Genomic DNA, 27,397 nt, shown 5'->3' with positions numbered 1-27,397 from the left:
AGCCTCTGTTCCAGCCCCAGCTGCAGTGTCTACACAGCAAGATTAGGTGCGCTAGCCTGAGCCCTGCAACCTCCGGCTGGCCGTTCCCAGATGCAGTGTAGACGTCGGGCTCTGCCTAATTTCCCCAGCCATTTAAATATGGACTCTGTTGCTCTTTTACTCAGCTCCTGTAATATGGGGGGTACTTCACTTAACTGGAGCAGCAAGACTTCCATGACACACAGCATCTGGTAGTGAAGCATACAATTTGAAAAGGACTAGACCTAGTTTCTTGATAGTCCAGTAGACGCTGTGCACCTCTTCTGTTTGTGAATACTTGCTTTGAACATATTCACAGAGCAGAGATTTTAATCTTCCTATACTTTTCTTATTGTTCCACAAATATTTTCAGAGAACAGTCTTATTTCGGTTTGGCCATATGTTTTTGTCCACTTAAATTGACAGAGATCTTGCTGTCTAACAAAGAATATTTTCTTTTCTAGGTCCTTAGACAAATGAAGTACATTCTAGTCACAGGTGGTGTCATCTCAGGGATTGGGAAAGGGATCATTGCAAGCAGCATTGGGACAATCCTGAAATCATGTGGGTTACATGTCACTTCCATTAAAATTGACCCATATATTAACATTGATGCAGGGACCTTCTCTCCGTATGAGCATGGTAAGCTGAACTCTGCATTCATAAAATTCCTCTCATTTAAATTTTTTATGGTCCTAAGGCTTTTGTGGGGAGTAGGGAAATATTTTGATATAAACAACTTATTCTGTACACTCTTTATTCTGTACACTCTTACACCTTCTCCAGGATGAAGGTTTGAAATTAGCAAAGGCTAATTCCCGTTTATCAGTGACAAGCCCATCAGTGATTTCAGGTGAAAGTTGTGTATTGTCAGATAGCTCCTTTTTGTTGCAGTTGTAGGACCTGGCTACTTGCCTAGTGGGGGCCCAAACCTTTTTATCTGCATAAGAAGGAAATAAATTGTTTTTGAGTGAGAGGGAAAAGAGAGAGATGAATAGCTGGAGAAAGTGGATAAGACAATGTTGGTGAGGATTTTGTGATCTTTAAACAAACATCTCTTAGAAAGGTGTACTGAGGACTGTTTGCCTCTAAAGCAGTCGTTCCCAAACTTTAACAACCTGTGAACCCCTTTCACGAAAATGTCAAGTCTCGCAAACCCCCTCCTAAAAATGAATATTTCCAGGGATTTTCTCCTTTACCTGAATATAAATTATAAAAGCAATGATCTTGGAAATACACTTTGTTTTTATGACATGCTTATTACACATTATTTATTATTAATATTTATCATTACAGTATTATTACATTATGAAAAGAGCAACACTCTTCCAAGATCTCACTTTCGTAGCTTGTATCACTTTGAATAAGCCTCAGGTTTCAGAGTAACAGCCGTGTTAGTCTGTATCCGCAAAAAGAAGAACAGGAGTACTTGTGGCACCTTAGAGACTAACAAATTTATTAGAGCATAAGCTAATATATATGCATCCGAAGAAGTGGGCTGTAGCCCACGAAAGCTTATGCTCTAATAAATTTGTTAGTCTCTAAGGTGCCACAAGTACTCCTGTTCTTCTTTTTTTGAATAAGCCTGTTATAAGACAAGGCTCCTATGTTTCATCAAGGAGTATCAGATGTGAAACAGCAGGAAGGTATTTAAGAAGCCAACTCAAAGAGTTCCTCCTACACAAGCATTCAGGTCTTGAGCAGTCCAGGCAAACAACGCACATTACAACAAAGCTTAAACTTGTTCTTCTAGCTGCCTATTTCATTTTAAAAACAGCAAAAAATATCCACCTTCCTTTCCATTTCTTATAAGGAGTCTTGAAGTTTAAATCTCCTCAGTGTGATAGACATCCTTGCTTTGATCTGCTTAGCTCTTGGAAGTCCAGGGGCTCCAGGCGGCTGGCCCCGTGCTGTCCGGGATCCCTAGGGACAGCTCTGTCCACCATTAGGGATTTTTTTCCCAAGAACCCCCTGTAACATTTTGTGAACCCCCAGGGGTTCACAAACCCCAGTTTGGGAACCACTGCTCTAAAGGGAGTCCAATTCTATATTTTCTTTAAAGCCTTTGTAATGTGTAGATTCACCTTGAGAGTATGTAGAACAAATATTGATGCTAGTAATTTCCATTAAAAAATGACTATGCTGGACTTGTAAATATTTCCTTACAGATTTATTGAATTGATGTTAAAGGTTAGAATACATTTCAGTGAAAGTCTGATCTCAAGGGCTTTATTTCAGTATTATGTTATCATAAATAAGCTCAGAATCTTGTCTGTTATACACAGGCTGTGCAGTGATTTATTCTTTAACATGTTAATCCTATTCCACTTTCTAATCTATGAGGTTTTTATTTTTATTAGCTATTCTTTTTAAAATATTTAATTGTATAAAATAAACTATTTTATCAAGAAGCTGTCTTGTTACACTGAACTCTTTCAGTTGTCTCAGAAAAACAACTTGCTTGCATGTACTTTGTCTAGCTGACTCTGATGTTTTTGCATCTTACCATTTGCTGCAGGAGAGGTGTTTGTGCTGGATGATGGAGGGGAGGTAGACCTGGATTTGGGCAATTACGAACGCTTCCTCGATATCCGTCTCACCAAGGACAATAATCTGACCACTGGGAAAATCTATCAATATGTCATCAACAAGGAGAGGAAGGGAGATTACCTGGGCAAAACTGTCCAAGGTGATGCAATGCTTCACTTTACCTTCTGTAGATATAAACTTAAATCTGCCCCTATCTTGTGTATTTCTATGTCTCTCTCGTCTCATTTGAGTTACAAAGAGGACATTGAATAATTCTTTGGACTGGTCTACACTTGAAAGTTGTAGTGCAATACCTATATCAGTCAGTGGTATGACATTTTAACCAATATAGTTATACTGGTACAAGTCCTAGTGTGGGTGCAGTTAAACTGGTACAGAGGTTTATACCTTTATACTCATATAACTGCCCACATTAGTGGTGTTGCTTTAACTGTATCACTGTAGTTAAAGCGGGACAACTTTCTAGTGTAATGAAACCCAAAGTGTCAATCTAATATCCTGGGACCATCATGACTACAACTACACTGAATATAAATAATCTCATTTTCAGACCAGTATCTTGTGGATTATGTACATCTTGTGGCTGATTTAAGGTGTGCCACTGCTTTTTTTATAACTCATTAAATAATACTGTAGGACACAGTCTAGTAACATTTAAACTGCCTTCCTGCTCTTGTGATTTCAGTATGGAAGCTGCATTCTCTGTGGACCGAGTTAGTCTTTTTGCCGTTTTTTTTATGTCATCTTTGTCTGCTTGCATAAAACTCCTTTCATAGACAGTTCTAAAATAACAAAACTCTCGAGGCTCTGCATGTAATACAGTTTGTATTGGAGGCTTTCAACTGAAAAACATCACTTACAGTTGTCTGAGATGTGGAGTGGGACTACATCTCCTCATCTGAAAGGTCATGGCTAGGAATTACCACTTATGTCTTTTTAATCAAAGCATTCCTTGTAATATCAACAACATTAGATGTGAATGAGAAGCAATGGCCAGTTAATCTCAATTTGCTACACAATGAGTTTTAGACCGCAATTTATGTAGACTGTGGTTTTAACCTTTGTCCCTATTTCTCTTCTAGTTGTCCCCCACATCACAGATGCTATCCAGGAGTGGGTAATGAGGCAGGCACGAATTCCTGTGGATGAAGATGGCATTGAACCCCAAGTGTGTGTGATTGAGGTTTGTAGCATTTCCCTCCTTAGTCTTGATTCTCATGCAGAGTAAATTGAACTGTGCACTGGCAGTTAAACCTTGTAGAGAATTAATTTTTTTTTTTTTTTTTTTTGTTAAACAATTGTTCATCCTATTGATTGGGACAATTCAAAAAGAACAAACCCCATTTTGTGTGCGTGTCAGCGTGGTGTTTAGCAGGGTGAAATGGTGGTACTTTTGTCCAAATGTCCTTACATATGAATCCCTAGAGCAACGTTGGCCTTGTGGGAAGCTGCTTTTCTTCTGCAATCCAAACTGTCATAAGAAGAGGGCATTAAGGGGTTAAAATAATGGTTGGATAGAAGGAAGAGTGGAGTCCCAAGGACCCTCTCTTGGCCAGCTTTGCTTACACTGCATCTGGCCATGTACAGTTGTCTGAGAAGAACAGAAAAATTCCATGGAACACATCATCCAATACCCAGCATCTTATTAAAGGAAACCATATGCCCAGCAAAAATCCTGCTGCTGTTTCTTCAGAGAGTCCATACAATGATATTGGCTGTGCAGTAGGCTGTTTTCCTTTTTTTCTTAAATCAAGTGAAGAGACCAGAAAGATACTGGGTAGTATCAGTTACGAGAAGTTTGGTGCTATTCTAAATGGTCTTCTTTCATTTAGCTTGGTGGAACAGTGGGAGATATAGAAAGTATGCCCTTCATCGAGGCTTTCCGCCAGTTCCAGTTCAAAGCCAAAAGAGAGAACTTCTGTAATATTCATGTCAGTCTAGTTCCCCAGGTAAGTCCATGGAAAGCTGTGTTGGCCAGGGATTTCTTTTATAATCAGGGTTTATTTTATAAATGTGTTTAGAGATGTAGTATAGATACACATATACTGAAAGATATCTGCATAGTGTGTGTTTGTAATGCAGAACATAAGTGTGTACATAAGGAAAGAATTCAGAACATGCAGAGACATAGCTGTTCACAACTAGCCACAATAGCTGTATCCTCCCAAAGGATACTGTTGTGTGCCTAGCAAATAGTTAGGAATTTCAGCAAATGTAAAGTTATACATTTCTTTTGTATTTTTGTTGCACAATTTTGGAATATTTATTTCTGTTGTCTTTCATAACTGAGTGCACTCTGGGAGCCTAGTGTCCCATTTCCCTGCATGTTGAGCAGTCATTTACACTTCTGTAAAGTGATTGTAAAATGCTGTCAATCAGAGTCGATACCATTTTCACCCAGTTTGTGCTGGTGTAGACTACACAAGGTGCAACAGAACAGAGAATTGGGTTCTATGTTTATTAGTACCCTTCTAACAGCTTCTCTTTACATGTGTTGTCTTAGAGTCTGTGTTATTTCAGACTTACAAAATAAATCAGATAACTTCTCAAACTTTAAAACAGTAATTTCCAGGATATTCTCTCAGGCAGTCCCTAAAGTGTTTTTTTTTTTTTTTTTTTTTTGAGTGGTTTTAGTTACAAAGTTGAATAGTTCTGATGTAATGTACATTTTAAATTTGATTAAACTGTCTCCATCAGTAGGAGGGTTTAATTGACACTATAACCTTGCATAGACTCTAAGATTTGAGTGTCCTTTAATTCATGATGATCTGACAGAGAAGTTTCCTGAGGACCATGGCAGCTTTAAAAAGGAATCTAAAGTTAGCTAAGAAAAGCTATTCTGAGACTGTGCAGAAACTGAAATCATTGATGCAGATGAGAATCAAATAAACAAGGCAAAATGATGTTGATAGACTCCATACAAAAGAAAAGCTAAATCAATGTATGCCAAATGGATAAGGAAATAAATTGTGGGTCCTACAAATGAAGATTAAAAGCTAAATTAAAACCTAGTCATAGTCACTAGTAATTGTTTTATAATCTCCACAGCATAATCCCAAAGCCAGTATATAACAATTTGGTGGTGCAATTAAGCTGCACAAATTCTCCTGTTTTGAAGTTGCTGTACAATCCTCTTAACTCTGCATAGTGACAGTTAATGTTGACGCTAACTATTTCACTGGTGAGACAAGGTGGGTGAGATCTTTTACTGAACTAACTTCTGTGGTGAGAGAGACAAGCTTTCGAGTTTACACAGAGCTCTTTTTCAGGTCATGAAGAAGCTCTGTGTAACCTCAAAACCTTGTCTCTCTCACCAACAGAACTTGGTCCAGCAAAAGAGATTACCTCACCCACCTTGTCTCGTATCCCGGGACCAACACTGCTACAATACCACTATATATTTCACTGGTGATCATTTTAGCAGAAACATCTACCTGATGTGATTTATCCAGCACTATTGGATGTAGATGAGTACAGCAGGCCAACTAATTTGCTAAAAGTTCCTGGGGGTGGGGAACAACTAACTCAGGCCCCCTTCTCTCACTTTCCGCACTCCATGCACTCAAAGAGTAAAATGTTATTTACTTACAGGGAGCACGCACTAGACAGGTACCTTGAGCTTCTATCCAGCTAAAGTCTTCGTATTTTGCCTCTCCCTTCCCCAATACCGTGCAGTCCCTCTGGGTCTGTGTGTGATTAAATTGGCAGTGAAATGAGGGAAAGACTATCATAAATTCAGGGTTCCTGACCCCTAATTAAAACTTAATATGATGCATAGGAACTGAAGGCTTGAATGACTATTGAACGCCTCATATGCACATCTAGACATTAGTTCAATAATATATTTTGGTCTTCTTTGACTACTAGCCAAGTTCTACAGGAGAGCAGAAAACTAAACCTACCCAGAATAGTGTTCGTGAACTCAGAGGACTTGGTCTCTCACCAGACTTGGTAAGTTTTGCTGTATTACATTCATTTGGAAAGTGTGGGGCTGGCATCCTTCAGCAACCTTTCCTGATCTAAATTGGACTTGGGATGATAGGATGCTGCTGCATACCAATGGTGGTATAGAAGTAATAAACTATATTAACAAATAATCCATGATAGGAACTTTGGCATAGAAACTGTTTTTAGTGACTGGTCAGATTAATGCCTGAGTGCTGCTGTTCTGCTTCACAACCTTGATATCGCTGCTTTCTCTGCTAGATTGTGTGCAGATGCTCCACTCCACTGGACACCTCCGTAAAGGAGAAGATCTCTATGTTCTGTCATGTAGAACCAGAACAGGTAAAAAATGCTGTACTTTCTCCCTTTCTGTAACCAGTATTTCTGCCATCTGTCAGATGCTGAGGGCAACATTTTATTTGGTGCCTAGAGTTCCTCTGTGTTAGCTATACATTTTTATAGACTAAAAAAACATCTACATGTTTGTCTTCTTTCCTGTTCTTAAATACATGTCTCACATATTTGTCAATTCCTCTCTGTGTCAGCCTGATACCTGGCTGAATAGGCAGAAGTACACTAGGTACAATAAATCTCTTACAATTGTTAAATCAGATTGCACAGATTATTTCCCAATGGTTATTCTTGAGACCTGTTAACCTTCCAAATTCCTTCTGCATTTAGGAAAGACTGGCTTCTAAAACCAGCATTTAGAGCTCAAAAAATATTTGCACTATCTTAAGTAATGGGATTTGAGAGTGTATTTTGCACACTGCTCCTTGTACAAATATGCTGTCTAATGGTCATACTTGGGCATTGCTCATATCTGCCTGTTCACATTAGTGACAGATTGCACAAGAAGAAATTTTAATGCTATCTGCAACGCATTTATTTTTCACTCCAGAGTGTAATGTCTGTCTTGTACAAGAAACTTTTTGTTAAATGATAAAAACAACAAGGAGTCCAGTGGCACCTTAAAGACTAACAGATTTATTTGGGCATAAGCTTTTGTGGGTAAAAAACCTCACTTCTTCAGATGCAAATAAATCTGTTAGTCTTTAAGGTGCCACTGGATTCCTTGTTGTTTTTGTGGATACAGACTAACACGGCTACCCCCTGATACTTGTTAAATGATAGGCAATCATTTATTTGTCAGTAGATAAATCATTGAGTATGAACAAAATATGAAGCTAGACCAATAAGTGTTTTGTAGACTAAAGGGGATAGCACCTTAAAGTATCACTTTTATGAAATCCTCATGGGGAACCATATTTGTCTCATTTATTCCAGATTAAGTTTGTTCATTTTAAAAATAGTTTTCTAAATTCTAGCACTGCAAAATCAAGCTGAGTCTTACTGGTTCATGCATTGTCCCCAGTTCTGCATTTGGATCTTGGCTAAAAATTCTGTTGCTGTGTAAACTAGAATAAAATCTAGCTGCAGGGCAGATAGAAGTAAAATGTATTGAATTTTCAGTAAAGTGACTAAGTAGGTGCCATTTTTTTTTACATATTGTCCTTTTGAACCATAATCACACTTTAATGCTAAATGCTATTTACTATATAAGAAGAAATAATTGCTGCTTAATTCTTTCTGTGGAGAACTGAATTCAGCTTCCATTTGAATCCAGGAGGAAGCAGGACTTTCAAAGTTGGAATGGAATGTTTTGTGAGATTAAGTGCAGTCTTATTCCCAGTGGACAAGTGTCACAAGTCAAATCCCTTCATCGGAAACACTAAGAGTTGAATGAACTAGAGATATTGAAATAACCCCCCTTCTCAGCCCTACAGAATGGTTTGGCTAGTCTTAAATTAACTATTTTTTAAAACATTTTTTGTAAATTTAGTGGTGGTAAAAGTTGTCAAATTCTCTCGACAACAATACAAGCTTCTCTGTGCCCTGCATACATGCCTCAGTCTTGGTCTAGAAAGATCAATTATTACTGGTTTATATTACAGTAGTACCTAGAGGCACCAGTCAGGAAATGGCTCTATTGTACTGGGCATTGCACAATCCTAAAATAAGATAGCACAAGCTCTTTGGGGTAGGGACTATCAGTTCAAGACCAGATGCAATTGGGCAAAACAAACGGAGCAAGGGGGGGAGTTCAACCTCTATGGCCCATTCAGTCAGTGGTCTCTCTATTGAAACAGCCAAGGATGAGGACAACCAAGTTATGTTGGGTGTTCTGTAAAGTGCACACTTAGTCACTGGGAACTGGCTTACAATGTCATTTATTATTTTAAATAGTAGATCTTACCTTATGACAGTCTTGAGATTTCTGCTTCCTTGTGCCTTCAAGTGGGAACTGGATTTGCTCATTCTTACTTCCTGCTTAGTTGCACATTTTATGAGGTGCCATCAGCAAGTACTAGCTGCTGTGACTAGACCATTCATTTAAGAAGAATGTTCTTATAAACTGTTTGAATTCAAAATCAGTTTTTGTTCATTTTGAGTAAATGTGTGTTAAATGATCACGCAGTTGTCTTCTGGAGGCAGAAAGAAGTAGTAATGTCCAGTTGTCTGATGTTCTGCTAGGATCATTTCTAGATACATATGGATATATTTTAATGACCCTCACTTTTTATGAACAGGTCATTTGTGTTCATGATGTCTCTTCCATCTACCGGGTTCCTCTATTACTAGAGGAGCAGGGAGTTGTTGATTACTTCCGCCGCAGGCTTGACCTTCCCATCGAGAAGCAGCCCAGGAGGATGCTCATGAAGTGGAAGGAGATGGCTGACAGGTGGGCGCCACAATTGGGAATAGTTTGGAATTGGATTGTGCCCTGGCTTTCAGTGGTCAGCTGGGGAATGGTTCCCCAGAAGGCCTGTGTTGTTTCAAATTCCTCCAAAACTCCATTGTCTGTTTTCACAACAATACATTTTATTTTTAGATCGTTAACTATTAAAAACAACAACACAGAGAACTAAGATACTGTTGGGCAGTTTATTTACTGAGTTCCTTAGAATTGTATCCTCTGCCTGTAATCTGGTACTACTTCAAAACATGTCTAAAATAATGTAAAGGGGAACAGGAATGTGTGCTTTAGGATTTTTCCTTTTTATTCTGAACAGGCCAGCCTTGCTAGAAATTACTGATGCATGTTCAGGAGGCTTTTCAACAACATCATCCTTTTTTTTTCCACTTCCAACCCAGCAAAGCAGCTGTCTCTTGATGTATCTTCTGTCTTGGACTCCCTGGCACATATCAGTACCCCTGTGGAGAGCAGGGTAACACATATCCCGCCATTAGGGAAATGATGAAGTCAGGGTTTAGTCAACATCCAGGCATGTACTGAAGCTTTCAACATTGTATGTTCCATGGGGTATAAGTAGGGCCCTACCAAATTCATGGTCCATTTTGGTCAATTTCATGGTCATAGGATTTTAAAAATTGAAAATTTCATGATTTCAACTATTTAAATTTGAAATTTCATGGTGTTGTAATTTTAGGGCTCCTGACCCATAAAGGAGTTATGGGGGGTGGTCACAAGGTCATTGTAGGGGAGGTTGGGGTACTTCTACCCTTACTTCTGCGCTGCTGCTGGCGGCGGCGCTGCCTTCATAGCTGGGCAGCTGGAGAGCAGCGGCTGCTGGCCAGGAGCCCAGCTCTCAAGGCAGAGCTGCTGCCAGCAGCAGCGCAGAAGTAAGGATGGCATGGTATGGTATTGCCACCCTTACTTCTGCGCTGCTGCCGGTGGGGTGCTGCCTTCAGAGCTGGGTGCCCGGCCAACAGCCACCACTCTCCAGACACACAGCTCTGAAGGCAGCACAGAAGTATGGGTGGCAATACTGCGACACCCCCCCCCCCCCAAAATAACTTTGTGACCCCCTGCAACTCCCTATTGGGTCAGGACCCACAATTTGAGAAACGTTGGTCTCCCCTGTGAAATCTATATAGTATAGGGTAAAAGCACATAAAAGACCAGACTTCACAGGGGGAGACCAGATTTTACGGTCCGTGACGCGTTTTTCATGGCCGTGAATTTGGTAGGGCCCTAGGTATAAGAAAATGGTAAGTTTCAGAAACTTCTAAATGAACAAACCTTGATTTACCTTTACCATACAGACTCATCCCTGCTCCAGTGCAGCTAATAGAGGCCACTGATACAATCCGTTTTGCATGTGTCTGGGTGAGAAATGTGTGACCTTGCAGAACTACTTAGTTTAGCTGTTTTTCTCCACTAGCTTTACAAACTCAAATTTTCACTGATGTATTTAAGATTCAGCAGCTTCTAGTACGGTGGTTGAGGGTAGTCATAAAAATGTAGGACTGGAAGGAACCTCGAGAGGTCATCTAGTCCAGTCCCCAGCACTGAGGCAGGGCTAAGTATTATCTAAACCAACCTGACAGGTGTTTCTCTAACTTGTTCTTTAAAACCTCCAGTGACAGAAACTCCACAACCTCCCTAGGTAAGCTATTCTAGTGCTTAACTACCCTGACAGTTAGGAAGTTTTTTCCTAACTTAAATCTCTCTTGCTGCAATTTAAGCTTGTTACTTGTTGTCCTGTCCTCACTGGATAAGGAGAACAATTTTTCACCCTCCTCTTTATAGCAACCTTTTCTGCATTGCTCCTTCCTAGCAGTCATTTCCCATTTTGTAGTTGTGCAATTGATTATTCCTTCCTAAGTGGAATACTTTACATTTGTCCATATTGAATTTCATCCGATTTATTTCAGACCATTTCTCCAGTTTGTCAATATTGTATTGAATTCTAATCCTATCTTCCAAAGCGCTTGCAGTCCCCTCCCAGCTTGGTATCATCTGCAGACTTTATAGGTGCACTCTCTAGGCCATTATCTAAATCACTGATGAAGATATTGAATAAAACTGGACCCAGGACAGATCCCTGCAGGACCCCACTCCATGTGCCCTTCCAGTTTGACTGTGAACCACTAATAACTACTCTCTCAATATGGTTTTCCAACAGTGGTGCACCCACCTTATAGTAGGTTCATCTAGGCTATATTTCCCTAGTTTGCTTATGAAAAAGCCACGTGAAAGAATATCAAAAGCTTTAAAGTCAAGGTATATCACATCTACTGCTTCTCCCTGTCCAAATGGCTTGCTACCCTGTCAAAGAATTGCATGTCAAATCAGCCAAATGTTTTACTCTTGACAAATCCACGTTGACAGTTATTCATCACCTTATTGTCTTCTAGGTGGTTTCAAATTGATAGTTTGAGTATTTGCTCCGTTATTTTTCTGGGTACTGAATTTAAGCTGACCATCTATAATTCCTTGGGTTGTCTGTGTTCCCATTTTCATAGATAGGTGGTCCTCTGGGATCTTTCCTGTCTTCCTTGGGTTCTCAAAGATAATTGCTAATGGCTCAGAGATCTCTTCAGCTCCTTTAGTATTCTAGTGCTCTAGAATTCTAATACACCTCTACCCCGATATAACGCCACCCAATATAACACGAATTCGGATATAACACGGTAAAACAGTGCTCCGGGGGGCGGGGCTGCGCACTGCGGTGGATCAAAGCAAGTTCGATATAACACAGTTTCACCTATAATGCGGTAAGATTTTTTGGCTCCCGAGGACAGCATTGTATCAAGGTAGAGGTGTATGTTCTAATCACCTGGATGGTGAAAACTAAATTAAATATGACTGTACAATATAAATATGCTTACAAAGGCAAAGCAAAGTATACATAGTGGTGTATTGGGTACTAATGTGACTAGTGATGTATGTTTAGTGCACTGACAATTAATTGCAGCATTGTACCAAAGTTGGGCTGCCTTTCAATGTTCCCTTTACTATTTATGGGTGCTGTTGTTAAAGGCGAAACAAAAAGGTGTCTGAGTGACCAGAATGGAAGGATTGGAGGGATTCAGATTGACAAGAGTTGTGCTCTCCACATTTACAATAACTTGGGTCAGTATTTTCAAAGCAGGGTGCCTGAAGTTAGGCACTCTGAGGCATATTTTGGAACCTCAGTAAGTGGCCCAATTTCAGAAATGATGAGTACCTGCGTCTTTCATTGACTTCACTGCAAGTGTGAACGATCAGGATCAGGCCCAGAGAGTCCTGTGGCTTTCCAGATCCTGCAAACAAGAATGTAACATCTTGCACTGCCAGGCTGTTGAAATCTGCACTTCTATGGGATTTAGAAGTCTCTTTCCCCTCAGCCACTGGAATGGACTGAGTTAGAATGCACAGAGGACAGTACTGTGCAAGATTGAATATGCTTTCCTCTGACTTTTATTTAATAAATTTGATACCTATTTTGGACCTAGTACAACTAAGCTCATCAAAAACAAAGCAAAACAAACCTAAAACCTACCAAAAATAATTGGAAATAAAGGTAAGAAATTATTTGTTCTCCCATACCATTATTCTTCTCTGTGGCTACTTAGCAGAATTTTTCTTTCCTTTATCAAATAATGGAAGTCCCCAGATTACTGTCATTCATTCAGAATAACTGTTTAAAGGCCAGACTTTTAAAAGTAGTCGCGGCCAGGCTCTCAAGCTGCCAGCTCCCATTAGGCCAGATTTTTAAAAGTGCACAGTACCCATCAATTCCCATTAACAATGAACAAGCCCTGTGTTTTGGTTTTGTGTTTCTAGATATGACCGTTTGCTAGAGACCTGCTCCATTGCACTTGTTGGCAAATACACCAAGTTCTCAGATTCCTATGCTTCTGTCATTAAAGCTTTGGAACACTCTGCACTGGCCATCAACCACAAACTTGAGATAAAGGTATGCTTCCCCCCCCCCACCCCCCTTCCTAGCTGGAGTAGTATTTGTCTTAACCAGATTGTTCTTGCTTACGGTTTTGCACACATCTAGGAAACACCTCACAGTTTTCAGAATGATTCAGCAGCCAGGAATATAATATTTCATTCATTCTCCTTGGATTACAGCGTCCAAACATCTGTTACATGCATACAACTTAATAGCAAACCAACCTCCTGCTTTCAGAACAGGGGATCTACATAATACATGTGCACTGTGTGGTTTTTTCAGGAGTTCAGTGTTGAACCTGAGTGGTGGTGTTGGGAAGGCCAGCATTCATTTTGAATTTCCTCTAGCCATTACTATAACCAATTCTTTGTAGGGTAGTCTGACTTAACTTGATGGCACTGTCAAGCTTCATGGTACTCTGCCCTAGTATTCCACTGTGATCTTGACACCAGCTGGAAACTGATTGTCTCTGTAAGCCTCTTGGAACATATTTGAACTTCATGAACATTCTCGGAGTACTGAAATGTCTGCCATCTTTCATCTGAAACTTTAAAGAAAAATTTCTTTAAACCATGTTACCTCTAAATATGAAGTATTCCCCAAGAGGTGTGTAGCACCACTGTTTGTAATAGGACTAGTGAAGTATGTCTTGTGCACTGTCACTTAATTTATTGCAGCATTGTACAAAGGCTGGGCTGCCTTCCATCATTTCCCTTCTCTGATTATTGATGGGATGTGCTTGTAACAGTAGTCTGTCATTGGGGACTCTCCGGCTATGGGCACAGGATTCTAAGTGCTGCAGGGGACCCGTGCATGTAGGTGGTACACAGGGGCTCAAAGAGCTATCTAAGAGAGAGAAGAGAAAAGTGAAACTCCCCAAAGTCAGGAGATGCTAAGGATAAGAGTGCCTGCAGAACTTAACTCTTTTTCATATGTGCCATCACAATGCAGTCTAATTGCTCTCCGGAACGCCTGCCACATTCAGTGTAAATCGAACATGCAGTTAAGGAGACTGTTTGTTTGAATTTTTTATCCTCATTCTTGTAAATGTGGCTCATATGCTGCATGCAATCTAAAACCTATGGACCTCAGCCTCACTTACCACTCAGGCCTCATCAGCCACCATCCAAACTGCTCCGAGAGGCAGAGGACCTCCTGACAGCATGGTGTCTGCACATGTAACTAAAGACTGTAGTGATTAGGAACAAGAAGCTGTATTGCCTAGCAAGTGGAAAATCAGACCAAGCAAACACTAGTAAATATACAATAAGAAACAAGACTGTGTTGGCAGGGAGGGAGTCTCATACATCTAGATTCAATGAAAACTGAACAGCAGGGTTTGGTATCGGGGGGGTCTTGTGCCAGTCTCTCACTGTGATTATTCCTGGATTTCTTCCTAGTATATCGATTCTGCAGACTTGGAACCAGCTACTCTACAAGAAGAACCAGTCCGATACCACGAGGCCTGGCAGAAACTCTGTAGTGCTGAGTAAGCAGTTCATAACCATAGGCCTTTCCTCAAAGAGGATCTGACTTCCCTTGGTATTGCTGACATTTACACAGTTCTACTCAGGGACCCTCCCCCCATTGCGCTGTGCACTGAGAGTCCCCTATTGTCATAGGCTATCTTGTCATTTAATCCCATTCATCAGAACATGACCTATGAAGGAAGGCTGAAAGAACTGGGTTTGTTTAGTTTGGAAAAGAGAAGACTGAGAGGGGACATGATAGCAGTTTTCAGGTATCTAAAAGGGTGTCATAAGGAGGAGGGAGAGAACTTGTTCACCTTAGCCTCTAAGGATAGAACCAGAAACAATGGGTTTAAACTGCAGCAAGGGAGGTCTAGGTTGGACATTAGGAAAAAGTTCCTAACTGTCAGGGTGGTTAAACACTGGAACAAATTGCCTAGGGAGGTTGTGGAATCTCCGTCTCTGGAGATATTTAAGAGTAGGTTAGATAAATGTCTATTAGGGATGGTCTAGGCAGTATTTGGTCCTGCCATGCGGGCAGGAGACTGGACTCGATGACCTCTTGAGGTCCCTTCCAGTCCTATAATCTATGAATTATTTTAGTACAGATATTCTTTGTCATTTATAAGCACCTTAAGGCTTTTCACTACTGTGCACGCAGTTATATTCAAAGAAATCTTGGTAGTAAAATGAATTGGTCAGGTCTTGTAACTCCAAGGTCTTAAAGCAGAAGAGCTGCAATACTTGTTTGGAGGGTATAGAAAACTGCAAGTCTCATGTAGCTGGATTTTTTTTTTCTTCCCCTTCCCTTGTACAGTGGAGTCCTGGTTCCAGGTGGGTTTGGCGTTCGAGGAACAGAAGGGAAAATTCAAGCTATTTCCTGGGCAAGAAAACAGAAAAAGCCCTTGTTAGGTGAGAAATAGAACGTATTTGACAGCATGAAGTAATTATGGGGGGAGGAGGGAAGCAAGGAGCCAACAGGTGTACATCCAAAATCTGAATCCCACCCTAGCCCTCTGATCAGAGACATCTCTATTGTGGATCAGTGAAGCTCTTGCTTTAGACTGTTACATGCTAATGCTTTCTTAACCCCATAAAAAGAACAGGAGTACTTGTGGCACCTTAGAGACTAACACATTTATTAGAGCATAAGCTTTCATGGACTACAGCCCACTTCTTCGGGCTGTAGTCCACGAAAGCTTATGCTCTAATAAATGTGTTAGTCTCTAAGGCCTTGGCTACACTTACCAGCTAGTTCGACGGCTGGAAATCGAAGTTCTGGGTTCGACTTATCGCGTCTAGTCTGGACGCGATAAGTCGAACCCGGAAGTGCTTGCCGTCGACTGCGGTACTCCAGCTCGGCGAGAGGAGTACCGCGGAGTCGACGGGGGAGCCTGCCTGCCGCGTGTGGACCAAGGTAAGTTCGAACTAAGGTACTTCGACTTCAGCTACGTTATTCACGTAGCTGAAGTTGCGTACCTTAGTTCGAATTGGGGCGGGTAGTGTAGACCAAGCCTTAGGTGCCACAAGTACTCCTGTTCTTTTTGCGGATACAGACTAACACGGCTGCTACTCTGAAACCTGTCTTAACCCCATAGTGTTCTCTTGATGCAGGTGTTCTGTATATTATACTATAGCTAATGACTAACACTTACAATTAACAGAGCACCAAGGCAGCATTTAAAATGTTTTTTAATATTCCCAAGGAAACTTGAATTTCTTCTGGATGTGGTTGATTGTAATAATTTCCCCCGTGATTTAATTCTCGGAATGCATGCATGTAATGGGAAAAGATAAGAGAAACTAACAGAGAGACCAGTACTGCACTCAACATTGTTCTTGATTCACAATTGTGTGACAGTGTGTGTGAATATAGATAAATATTTTTAAACCACTGTGTTCTGACTCCATATACTAAAGGAGGATACCTTACTCTCCAGTGCAGCCCTGGCATATCAGTGACTGCTGCCAGAGTCGGTTAAGATATGTATTAAGGTAGCACATAGGGCCCAAAATGAGATGGGGACCCCATTGTGCTGGGCTTTACACTTCGCTGTTCTGGGCAGAGATTCTTACTTACAATTGAATTAGACCATATGGACAAGTAGTATGAGAGAGGAAAAATTATCCCCATTTTACAGATGGGCAGCTGAAGCCCAGAGAGATCAGTTGAATTGTCCAAAGTCTCACTTAGTCTGAGACAGAGCAGGGAATGGATCCCAGGTCTGAGTCCCAGTCAGTGCTGTAGCCACAAGACATGCTTCCTCTAGAAATCAGTATGTTTCTGTGTGTTGTAGACTTCTATGCAGGTGCCAAAGTGCAGAGCTTTGCATTACTGCATGGTCTGGGAGACCCTCACAGTTCACTACCCGGTGTCATTTTCATACTCTCTGCTCTTTCTACAGGAGTTTGCTTGGGGATGCAGCTTGCAGTTGTGGAGTTTGCGCGCAATGTTCTCGGCTGGCAAGGTAATTGCAGTGATAACTAACTTTCTGAGTTCAGGTTATTAATGGATTAATTGGGATGATGGCTGTAACTACTCCCCATTCTTGGTGGGTAGGAGATGGCTTTTGGGGAAAAATCTGTCTCCAAGAACCAGTCTAAGGAAAACTGTACCCACTGTGCTCAGTCCATCAAGCTGAAAGCTAGCCAGGTAGGAGATACTTTTTTCTGATGCTTAAGGCAAATTGGAAACTGATTTACGGTATTTCATAATGGTCTCCCATACTGCTTATGTCACAAATAATTTTGCTGTCCTCAGGAAGATGGCAGCTTCTACTTAGACTCAGAAATATTTCTATCTCAGAAGTCTAATAAATACATGTGGGCTTGTTTGGTGTCTGGGACAGATTCTGCTCTCACAAGTGGTCCCTTCATAAGTTGGTACTGCTCACATGAGTGTGGGAGTGGGATTCATTTCGATCTTACTCATGTTCAGTGTGTGACTTCTTGCTTCTAATCTAAGAATGTCATTTTACAGATGCCAATTCTACAGAATTTGACCCCAAAACTACTCATCCAGTGGTGAGTATGGTGTGATTCAAATGTGGCTTGTTCTGACCCCCCTTCAAAGCTAGAAGTGTTCTCTGTGCGTAGATAAAGCCAATCAAACTTGTACTGAAATATCTGAAATTGGAATTTACATCTCTTGATATCTTGGTGCAAGACTGTGTATGGGGACTTTTATTTTGGAAGTAAATATCCTAGTTTGGTTTACCTTAAGTCAATTTTTCATCTTTTTGGCAGCAGATTCACGCACTGTAGAATGTACAGACACTGAGGGTTTTTTCCATCTATGCATTTTTATAAAACAAAGAACTTACTCCTGAGAGTTTAAAGGGCAGTTTTCAGCATGGATGACTTTTTTTTACAGAGCAATCCACAAAATTTATAGTGGAATGGTGGATATGACCAAACAGAGAAAAAGTTTATGGTGACAGTGCCAAATATTAACCTACCTAAACGTTAACTTCATACATTTTCTTCTTGAGCCAACTGAATCTCTGTCCACCCAGAACTAGGGCTGCAAGTCCATAAAATTCTCAGCTAGGTAAGCCAGTCAACAACCCAAAGTATTGGGATTGTTTGACCTCGGCTACAATAATTTACAGTGCTCCTTTCTCTCCGACTCTGGAAAGGAGTATGTTTATAAGTCTAGCCACCACATGCTGATGGTGACTTAGTTTTGCAGTTAGAGCCCTGCAGTTAGAATCCTATTACCCTGATTACATTGGGATCTGTACAGATACCACCATTAAGAGACTATCTCCTGAAGAAGTGGGTTTTTTACCCATGAAAGCTTTTGCCCAAATAAATCTGTTAGTCTTTAAGGTGCCACCAGACTCCTTGTTATCTCCTGTACTGAGACTGCCCCACCAAATTTGGTATCACCAAACCTACCAAATACAATTCTGCGTCTTCATTAAAAGAACACCTCAATTAAATGTCTGTGCTGGGCCCCTGGAGTGGCTGCTTAAGACAGATTTCACTGTTTGTCTTTCTTGCATTGTCCTATGGATGTTTGCATTTGAATCCTGTTTCAGGTTTTTTTTTTTTTTTTTCTTCCTGTTTCAGTCAGTTCACTGTTTTAATAATCTCCCCTAGGTCATAGACATGCCAGAACATAATCCTGGGCAAATGGGTGGGACCATGAGGCTTGGCAAAAGGAGAACCCTCTTCCAAACCAAGAACTCGATCATGAGTATGGGATTTTTTTTACTGCTATATCTTCTCGGTCCTTCTAGTGTCTGAAATGATTCATGAGAACACAGTGTGTCGACTGGGATAGAAGTGAGATATAGAAAATTAGCCAGATTGTTTAATGATTTAAAAAAAAGAAGGAGCTAAGACTATCTGCTAGGCATTCCTTAGACTTTCTGTGGTGGAAGTGAAACATCAGCCCCCTTGTGCTGCGGAAGAAGTAGGTTCTGGTGGAAACCAGTCACTGGGCTAGATCCACAAAGGTCCTTAAGCCAGAACTGTCACTTCAGGTGCCATTGAGATACTCAGCTGCTGCCTTATGCTGTAGATGCCTGCATTTCATAGATGCCTAAGTTTCTGCTTGTTGGGGCCTTAGCTCATACCTGATCCCTACTACCATTCTCAGGCAAGGCACTCCTCGCCTATTTCGCCTGTGGAACCTGATCCAGTAGGCGTGCTCAGAACACACGTGGGGGGACACATGTCTCTGTCCCATGATACCCAAATAGCCCAGTGGCTAGGATCCCACCTAGGATGTGGAAGACCCAGGTTTGAATTCCCACTTTGCCTGATTTGGAGCAGGGACTGGAACCTGACTCTCCCACATCCCCGGGGAGTGCTCTAACCACCAGACTATAGAGTCAGTTTCTCACCTTCTCTCTCTCAGGCCCGATGCATATTTAATTATTTATACAAAATGGAACAACTTCAACAGGGGAGATTGAGAGAGAGACTCACTGAATAGCCTGGTGGCTAGGACACTCACCTGGAATGTGAGAGACCTGGGTTCAAGTCCTTGCTCCAAAACCGGCAGAGTGGGGATTTGAAAACAGGTTTCCCAGATCACAGGTGAGTGTGCTAATCCCTCAGCTATTGGCAGTAATGGGGAGGGGGTCTGACCTGGCCAAGTGCCTGACTCCAGGAGAGTGTTCACAGATGTGAGTACTGAGTGAAGACAGGTGACTGACTACCTCTGAGTGTAGTCGCCCTGCCAGCGCTGTGAGAGCTCTCTCACAGCGCTGCAAGTACTCCACCTCTCCGAGGGGAATAGCTTGCAGCGCTGCGAGCGAGCGTGCAGCGCTGCAAGCGCTGATTACACTGGTGCTTTACAGTGCTGCGCTCAGGGGGGGTGTTTTTTCACACCCCTGAGCGCAGCAAGTGCAGCGCTGTGAATTGCCAGTGTAGCCAAGGCCTGTGAATCCCTTTCGTAGGTGCCTAGGCTCCCCAGAGTTAGGTACCTAATTCAGGTCTGTAAATTCCACTGGGTGGCAGGATGCCTAGGAGTTAATGCTGGCTAATGCTCAGTTGCAATGCTGCAGTGCAGATTGCGTGATTTGTGGATAACACAGGGGGAAGATGGTGGGGAAATAGGCTGGGGTTATACATTAATTGGTTAAAGAGGAGTAGAAACATCATCAAGTGGAGTTTACCATGATTTTGGATGTAATTAAGGAGAATGTAAAAGGTCCTCTCTTTCTGGGCAGGAAAACTGTATGGAGATCATGACTTCTTGGAAGAGAGACACAGACACAGATTTGAGGTATCAGTTGGTGTGTTCTGGGGTTTGTAAGCTTTCTCACTGAAGAGCATGAGCGTGAGAGATCATGTGTACTTTGCTGCTTTTTCCTCAGGTGAATCCAGAACTGAAATGCTTCTTTGAAGAGCAGGGCCTGAAATTCGTAGGCCAGGATGTGGAGGGAGAACGAATGGAAGTGGTTGAGTTGGAAGGTGAGCACTTGAGCAGCTGTGTTGGGAGTTGGTGTGTGTGTCAGGGAGAGAGTTTTTTGTCTGACATGGCAGTTTCTCTGTGGGCTCAGGGCAAGATCGCAATATCTCAAGTCTGTTCCCCAAACAGAGCTACTGAAGTGCAAAATAATGATGACAGTTAGGAGTTAGAGGACAGAGGCATACCAAGGACAGAGCAAGGAGGTGACCTCCCAGAGCACAGAAGGAACCAAAGCTGGGGTTGGAACTCAGGGATCCTGAGTTTGTCAGCTTGGTCGTGCAGCTCAGATCCTAGTGATGTTCTCTAGACCAGCAGTTCTCAACCATTGGCCTGGGGGCCACAAACAGATTTCAGGGGGTCCGCCCAAATAAACCAGAGAGCAGGGCCAGCGATAGTCACTGGGACCCAGGGCAGAAAGCCGAATCCCAAGCCCTGCTGCCTAGGACTGAAGATGAAGTCCAAGCCCTTCCACCCTGGGCTGAAGCTGAAGCCTGAGCAACTTAGCTTCATGGGACCCCCTGTGGCGTGAGATCCTGGGCAATTATTCTGCTTGCTACTCCCTAATGCTGGTCCCGGATTTTAATCTACTGAAAAACTGTTGTGGCACGGGTGGGCTGTGAAATTTTTATAGCATGTTGGGAGAGCTTCAGAAGGAAAAAGGTTGAGAACACCTGCTCTAGACTGACCGCTAGCATCTGCTGCTGAGAGATGTGAGGAGGTTATCCAGAAAGGCCTTCCAACATGAGATGTGGCAGCTCAATGATCTTCTCAGAGACTCATTATTCAGAATTAACCTAACACACTCCCTGCTTTTCTCTCTTCTCTTAGAGCATCCATTTTTTGTTGGTGTTCAGTATCACCCAGAGTTCCTATCCAGACCCATAAAGCCATCTCCCCCATACTTTGGCCTCCTGCTGGCTTCTGCAGGGAGGCTCACACATTATCTACAGAAGGGCTGCAGGCTCTCGCCCAGGTAGGTTTGAATTAATATCCTAGTTCAGTGCCTGACTTTCCATAGTACCGAGCTCTCTGAGCCATGGCTGACTCTTTAATGCTAGGGCTGGGGACTCCATGACCTGACAGGAATGGGGATCCCAGCATGTCTGGCACAAAGGCATCATGTGCGTACTTTCAACATTCCTTCTTTCATCTCCTTCATCTTGGGCTAGACTGTGCCTTGAAGACTCTAGCCTACATGGGAGCTATGGAGTCCTTCTGCCTAACACAGAACCTTGGAAGGTTTTACCTTTAAGGGGGATCAGATGCTTGCAAAGAACAAGGGGTATGCTTGTTGTACCATTCCTTGGGGAACGGGTATGCCAGGGTGCTCAGGCATTGCGTTTGGGCCTGGCCCTTGCGTAAGGTAAGGACAGCTGCTGGCATCCTCCCCACACTCAAACAATTACCAGGCATAACATGACCGCTGTTGGCCTAGGTAGCATGCCTAGATAATCTCCACACTGTTCTCTGTATTGTCCTCTTGCTGGGTCCAGAGTAAGAGTAGATTCCTTTCTGGCTTTTTGTTGACCCAGTTTGCAGAGGGATTGATATGCTGGAATAAGTTTCTAATAACATACCTACTCCCATTTATTCCCATGTACTGCACTCTAAGTACAGACAGCAGATCTGTGGCCAATATACAAAAAAGTCCACCCTTAGGTTGGTGACACCTCCCTTTATCAACAGATATTGTTGGTTTAAAAGATGAAGCAGTCGTGTCCTTCAGACACACAGGGAAATGATGCTTGCAGGGCACAGCAGGCAACAGAGACCGCTTGATAACTGAGCTAAGCACAGTAGAAAGCACATGGAACAAGTGACTGTGTCAGGAAAAGCTGTGTCCTTTACAAGTGGACCCAATAGTATACTACAATGAGAAAAGCGTTCAAGCTCTTGGGTGGAGTTGCAAGGATCCTGCATACAGCAGTGAGAGGAGAGGAGGGATAGCTCAGTGGTTTAAGCATTGGCCTGCTAAACACAGGGTTGTAAGTTCAATCCTTGAGGGGGCCATTTAGGGATCTGGGGCAAAAATCTGTCTGGGGATTGGTCCTGCTTTGAGCCAGGGTTGGACTAGATGACCTCCTGAGGTCCCTTCCAACCCTGACATTCTATGATTCTATAATAGTACCTGGAAATGGCTGGCAGTCGTACTCCAACCCTGCTCATTTGAATCTCTGAACTATGCGGGCACATAACCAAAATACAAAGAGAATGTAAAGGCGAAATATCTAGACCTTGAGAATATTGAGATGACGTGTCTTAGGGCTTGTCTACAGCATCAGAAGACCCGCTAAATCGACCACAGATTGCTCTCCCATCAACTCCTGAATTCCACCTGAATGAGAAGCGCAAGTGGAGTTGACGGGAGAGCGTCTCCAGTCGACATGGTGTAGTGTGGACCCTGCGGTAAGTAGATCTAAGTACATTGACTTCAGCTACATTATTCACGTAGCTGAAGTTGCGTAACTTAGATCAATCTCCCCCCACACTGTAGAAAAGGCCTTAGATTTCCCTTCTCAAAGCCTGCTGTTGGGAATGGCTGCACTGAGAACAGGCGATGCCAGTCAGTTTGCTGTGGGGAGGGAAAAAGTAACTTGAAACATCTTGGGTCATTATAATCTACTGCTGATTAAACACTTCACCTCTTGGTGCTGAGTCTGTATTTCATTGCACCAACGTACAATGTGCTTCCATGCTTAGCATGTGCTCTTGGGGAGCTGACAGTGCACATAGGATGCCTGTGCCTGTCTTACAGCTCTTCTCATTCCTGAGTTTTCAAAGCTCCTATGAAATGGCTCTGACTCCGGATTAAAGGCAGCAGGACCTCTGCCCTGGAAGGGTTGCAGTAGAATGGGTTATACTGAAGGTTCTGGCTAGCTTATCTGACATGTCACTGGGGCAGTGCTTGCCTTTATGAAGAGGGTTAAATAGCTTTTGAAATGCATAGACCCCTACATTGAAACCATGTCCTTGTGATTTAGCCTTATTCCCATAGAGACTGCAGACTTTAGTCTTAACATGCTTTGTTTGACACGTGTCCTACTGGGTTTTGCACTTCTCTCTTGGAAGAAATTCTTAACCTTTCATGCAGGGTTTCAGGTTTCAAAAAACTCTGTTCAGAAGTAAATAAAGGCCAAGCTCCCTGGTGTTCTGGTTGTGTAGTGCCTGGGGACAGGCTGTGGTGGCTCCTGGAGGCCAGCCAGGCCACTGATGGCTGTTCCACAAAATTAAGCAAGTAAAAACCATTGAATGGAATGATCCCTGCCTTTAAAGACAAGAGCAGCGGAGTGTCATCTAGAACCCGCAATCTGCTACGCTTACAGCCAGCTCCCACTAAATCATGATGTGCAGACTGATCTCTAAAGGGTCTGTGCTCACTATAAAACAACAAATGCCATTGAACTAGGCTGCCTGGCTAGTCCTGTGGTGTAATCTTCTGCTAGATCTTCCCTTTCCTAAAGCTATCTGACTTCTACAGGGACACCTACAGCGATAGAAGTGGCAGCAGCTCGCCTGACTCAGAGATCACAGAACTGAAGTTCCCATCAGTAAATCATGACTAATTCCTGGTAATGTTAAAACATGACGTCAGTCTCTTTCCTCCTTTATCTGTTCATTCCTTCCCTCCTGACATCTGAATTCTTCAAATCAGTCTGGAAAATACTGGCACGATGTGAGTCAGCTTGCACTGCTCATGCATATATGCCAGCTGCATTATGAGTGATGCATGGTATTTTTGTGTCTGGAAACGCTGTCGCTGGTTCTGATCCCCTTTCTTAGCAAAATGGGCACAAAGCAAAGTACAAAAAGGTGTGTAGGAGTGTTTTTTCTTTAAATAAATGTACTATGCACTCTTGAAATAAGAGAGACTCAGAATCAATTACTAGATTTAATTCTATAGAACTGTTATATGAGATATTACACCAAGTAGAGAGAGAAGTTGAGGATTTAAAAAGCTGCTGTTTTTGATGAGGAAACCTTTACCTTAGAAACATGTGGTAGAGAAACATTTCAAAAGGAAGGAAAAAAAGCCCTGTAATTAACCTGCTTAGGCTGTGATCACATGTATTTATCTATAGGCTCACCTGCCTATTTGCCTCTTATTTAAAGGCAGATAAGGTGTCTTTATCACTCTTTCAGCTGCTGTTCTGACTACAGGTTCCCATGTCAAAACAATGAACCAGAATTTCAGAGGTGCTGAGCTCTCACAACTCAGATAGGAGCTGCAGATGCTAGGCAGCTGTGAAAATCGGGTTTGTCATTACTAAAACCTCATTTTTTTTCTCATTAAAGTCCTAAAATTCAAGCTTCTGCAGGAAAACAAAATTGTTGTAACTGGTTTTGTGAAGTCACTTTTTCTTCCTGGAGTTGGTGTTTGAACATGGTGTAGTTAGTTTCTCCATTGTTCCCAGCTATGACTTTCTACCTATCTTGTAGGCATACTTGGTATTTTTCTAATAAATTAAGCAGAATTTGTGCACGTACATGTAGTATCTGCAAGAATGAGGGAGGATTTTTGTTGTTTAAAGACATAGGATCAGGATAGTTATTTTCCTCGTAGTAGCTATCATTTCAAAGGAACTGCAATGTAAAAGTGAAGAGTGTTAGAAAATTACCAGACTAATATGCGTAGGTTTCCCTAAAAAGGTTATTGATGGCATTTGGAACAGAAATACTCTTTAAAACACTTTTTCCCTCCATAAAGTTTTCTTGGGGCCTTGAGTCACTGAAAGTATCTCAGAAAGCCTGTGATATTACAGATACTGTGGATCGCATTGAGACTTCTGGTGCTTGTGATGCCACATTCTAGGAGATCATCAATGGAAATACAAAGACTTCCCAGAGGCCGTTGTACTTATTTCTGTGCTGATGTCCCTCACAGCCTGGTTAGTGGGGACATTAGCACATAAATCTGGTTTAACACAGTTGTCATTTTTTGTTTTAATAACTGGCCCAAGGAATCAGGATTTTGCTTCTTGGGATAAGATGTGATACTGCTTAGCAAAAGGGAGCAAATATCCTGATTTTATTCTTCAGCTCTGCAGTGTTTGTTTTCTAGTTTACTTTAGTGCTGTCTTGTATAACAAGCTTGCTTTCAAAGGGGTAGATGATGCATTTCTTTTTTTAAATTGTCATAATGCCCCCTATAAGCTAGCAGGCATAATTATTCTGGGGAAAAGGAGCCTAGTGAGCTGGGAACTACATGTCATACTCCTATGGGGGTGGGAGGTGCAAGTACACTGACCGTCGCACCACTGCAGGCGGAGTGGAATCCACTGTGCACTTCAAATCTGGTGCTCTTGTTCTTCAATAATTCCTACTCTTGCCCTTTCTCTATTTGTCCAGGTGGATCTTCACTAGAAGAGGAGCAGAGTCTTTGTTAGACTTCCTAGACTTCTTACAGCAATAGCCTGAACGCTGTCAGCTATGGGCTTTCTTAAGTTATGTTTTTATAATTTTATGACAAAATCTTGTCCCTTTTTATTTTCTGAATTTTCGCTGTCTTTTGTTGAATGTTCCCCTCTGTCGATCCTTATAACTCCCCGAGGAGCATTTGCCATGGCGCATGCAGCTCTGGGCCTTTTCTGCAGCTATGACTATCTCTGAGAATCAAAGCAGGAAGGCTAGATGCTGGAACAGGCTCTAGTTTCACTGGAGAATCCAGTCGCACATGCTTCTTAATGCACGGTAATACTAGCATGAGTTTGTGTCTCAGACACTTGGTATTTGGGCTGCTTTCTCCAAGCACCACATGTGGTCATACAGTTGAACTTCTTGCAGGAGGTCAAATTTTGGGGCTTCCTTCATTCAGCTCTTGAGCTGAGCTAGGAAAGGTGGAATGTCAGTTTATTGTGCTTTATACAGCCTATCTTTTTAAAACTACTATTTAAAACTCTTTGGCACTGGTGGGTTTTGTGCTTTCAGTGCTAGCAATGAACTTATGACCAGGAAAATCTGGTTCCTGGAACAGAAGAGTTAATCTGTTCATGAACATGATCAACTCTGATCCTAACTGTGACATGTCACTCTGCAGGGATGTAATTAACTTGAGATCATGTAAAAATGCCACAATGTCAGGAAGCCCCATCTTTGTCAGAATGAGGCATAACTTTTAGCCCTTTCATGCCAGCATTTTCTGGTGCTGCTTCTTGGGCTGGGAAATCTTAACTCCTTGCATCAAGGGGGTGGTATAGAAAAGAACGCGCTGAACTGTTTTTAGATGCTGCCTTTAAAAGCTCTCATTGCTATTCACCTTGGATTGAAAAGTTCAAGGTGCTATATTTTATTAACACTTTAAATTAAAGGGAAACTTTCCCTTGCCTCTTTGTCATGTCCATCTTCCTGAATGCAATAAAAAGTGCCATTGTCCTAAAAGTTGGGCTTAGCAACTTGCCTACAGTATTATTTGGCTTAGTCCTTAACTGTGCACTGCCCACTAACAATATTCTCAAAATTGCCAGAGATGAGGAGGGGATGGGTGAAATGGGGTGATTCCTTTTTGTTCTGCCTTTTTGCCACACTGTGAGAAACAAAGTTTGGTCTTCAGCAAGTTAGAAGAAAGGAAGCTAGTTTCTTTATTGTATTGTGTCATATGTCCTAAACCCTCTTCAGTTCATTAAAGTTTGGGCAAAGCTGTGCCTGTCTCTCGCCTGATTGAGTATTAACCCTTACATTTTCCGACTCTCAAACTCATTCAAAACTCTATTGTAACAGTGTGAAAACTTCTTAATACTGTGTCCTCATGAGACTCACAGCGCTCCAGGCTTTGTTCCTAAATAAACATTTTAAGAAATCTC

At 42.0% G+C, this 27,397-nt stretch overlaps 1 protein-coding gene across 1 annotated transcript; it reads left to right on the top strand.

The window, feature by feature from the left end:
* Positions 1-494: 494 nt before the first annotated feature.
* On the top strand, positions 495-27,397 carry CTPS1 (CTP synthase 1). Its single transcript, XM_034754109.1, has 18 exons — positions 495-660; positions 2,537-2,707; positions 3,651-3,751; positions 4,401-4,517; positions 6,436-6,519; positions 6,775-6,855; positions 9,105-9,256; positions 13,088-13,220; positions 14,606-14,694; positions 15,492-15,586; positions 17,080-17,142; positions 17,655-17,698; positions 18,779-18,875; positions 20,359-20,414; positions 20,506-20,602; positions 21,429-21,573; positions 24,079-24,169; positions 25,947-27,397. The coding sequence occupies exons 1-17, from the start codon at positions 495-497 to the stop codon at positions 24,161-24,163; spliced, it is 1,776 nt and encodes a 591-aa protein (XP_034610000.1). The 3' UTR covers positions 24,164-24,169; positions 25,947-27,397.

This window comes from Trachemys scripta, chromosome 20 (genome assembly GCF_013100865.1).
Source record: "Trachemys scripta elegans isolate TJP31775 chromosome 20, CAS_Tse_1.0, whole genome shotgun sequence".
Classification (NCBI taxonomy): domain Eukaryota; kingdom Metazoa; phylum Chordata; order Testudines; family Emydidae; genus Trachemys; species Trachemys scripta.
Note: the sequence above shows the minus strand (reverse complement) of the source record. Positions and strands in the feature narration are given on the sequence as shown.

What these genes read in the sequence shown, in the direction of transcription:
- CTPS1 (XM_034754109.1), top strand. Translation starts at nt 495, where the DNA reads ATGAAGTACATTCTAGTCACAGGTGGTGTCATCTCAGGGATTGGGAAA. An exon ending in CCCAAGTGTGTGTGATTGAG is followed by an intron (nt 3,752 to 4,400) that starts GTTTGTAGCATT and finishes TCTTTCATTTAG; the next exon opens with CTTGGTGGAACAGTGGGAGA. An exon ending in ATGTCAGTCTAGTTCCCCAG is followed by an intron (nt 4,518 to 6,435) that starts GTAAGTCCATGG and finishes TTTGACTACTAG; the next exon opens with CCAAGTTCTACAGGAGAGCA.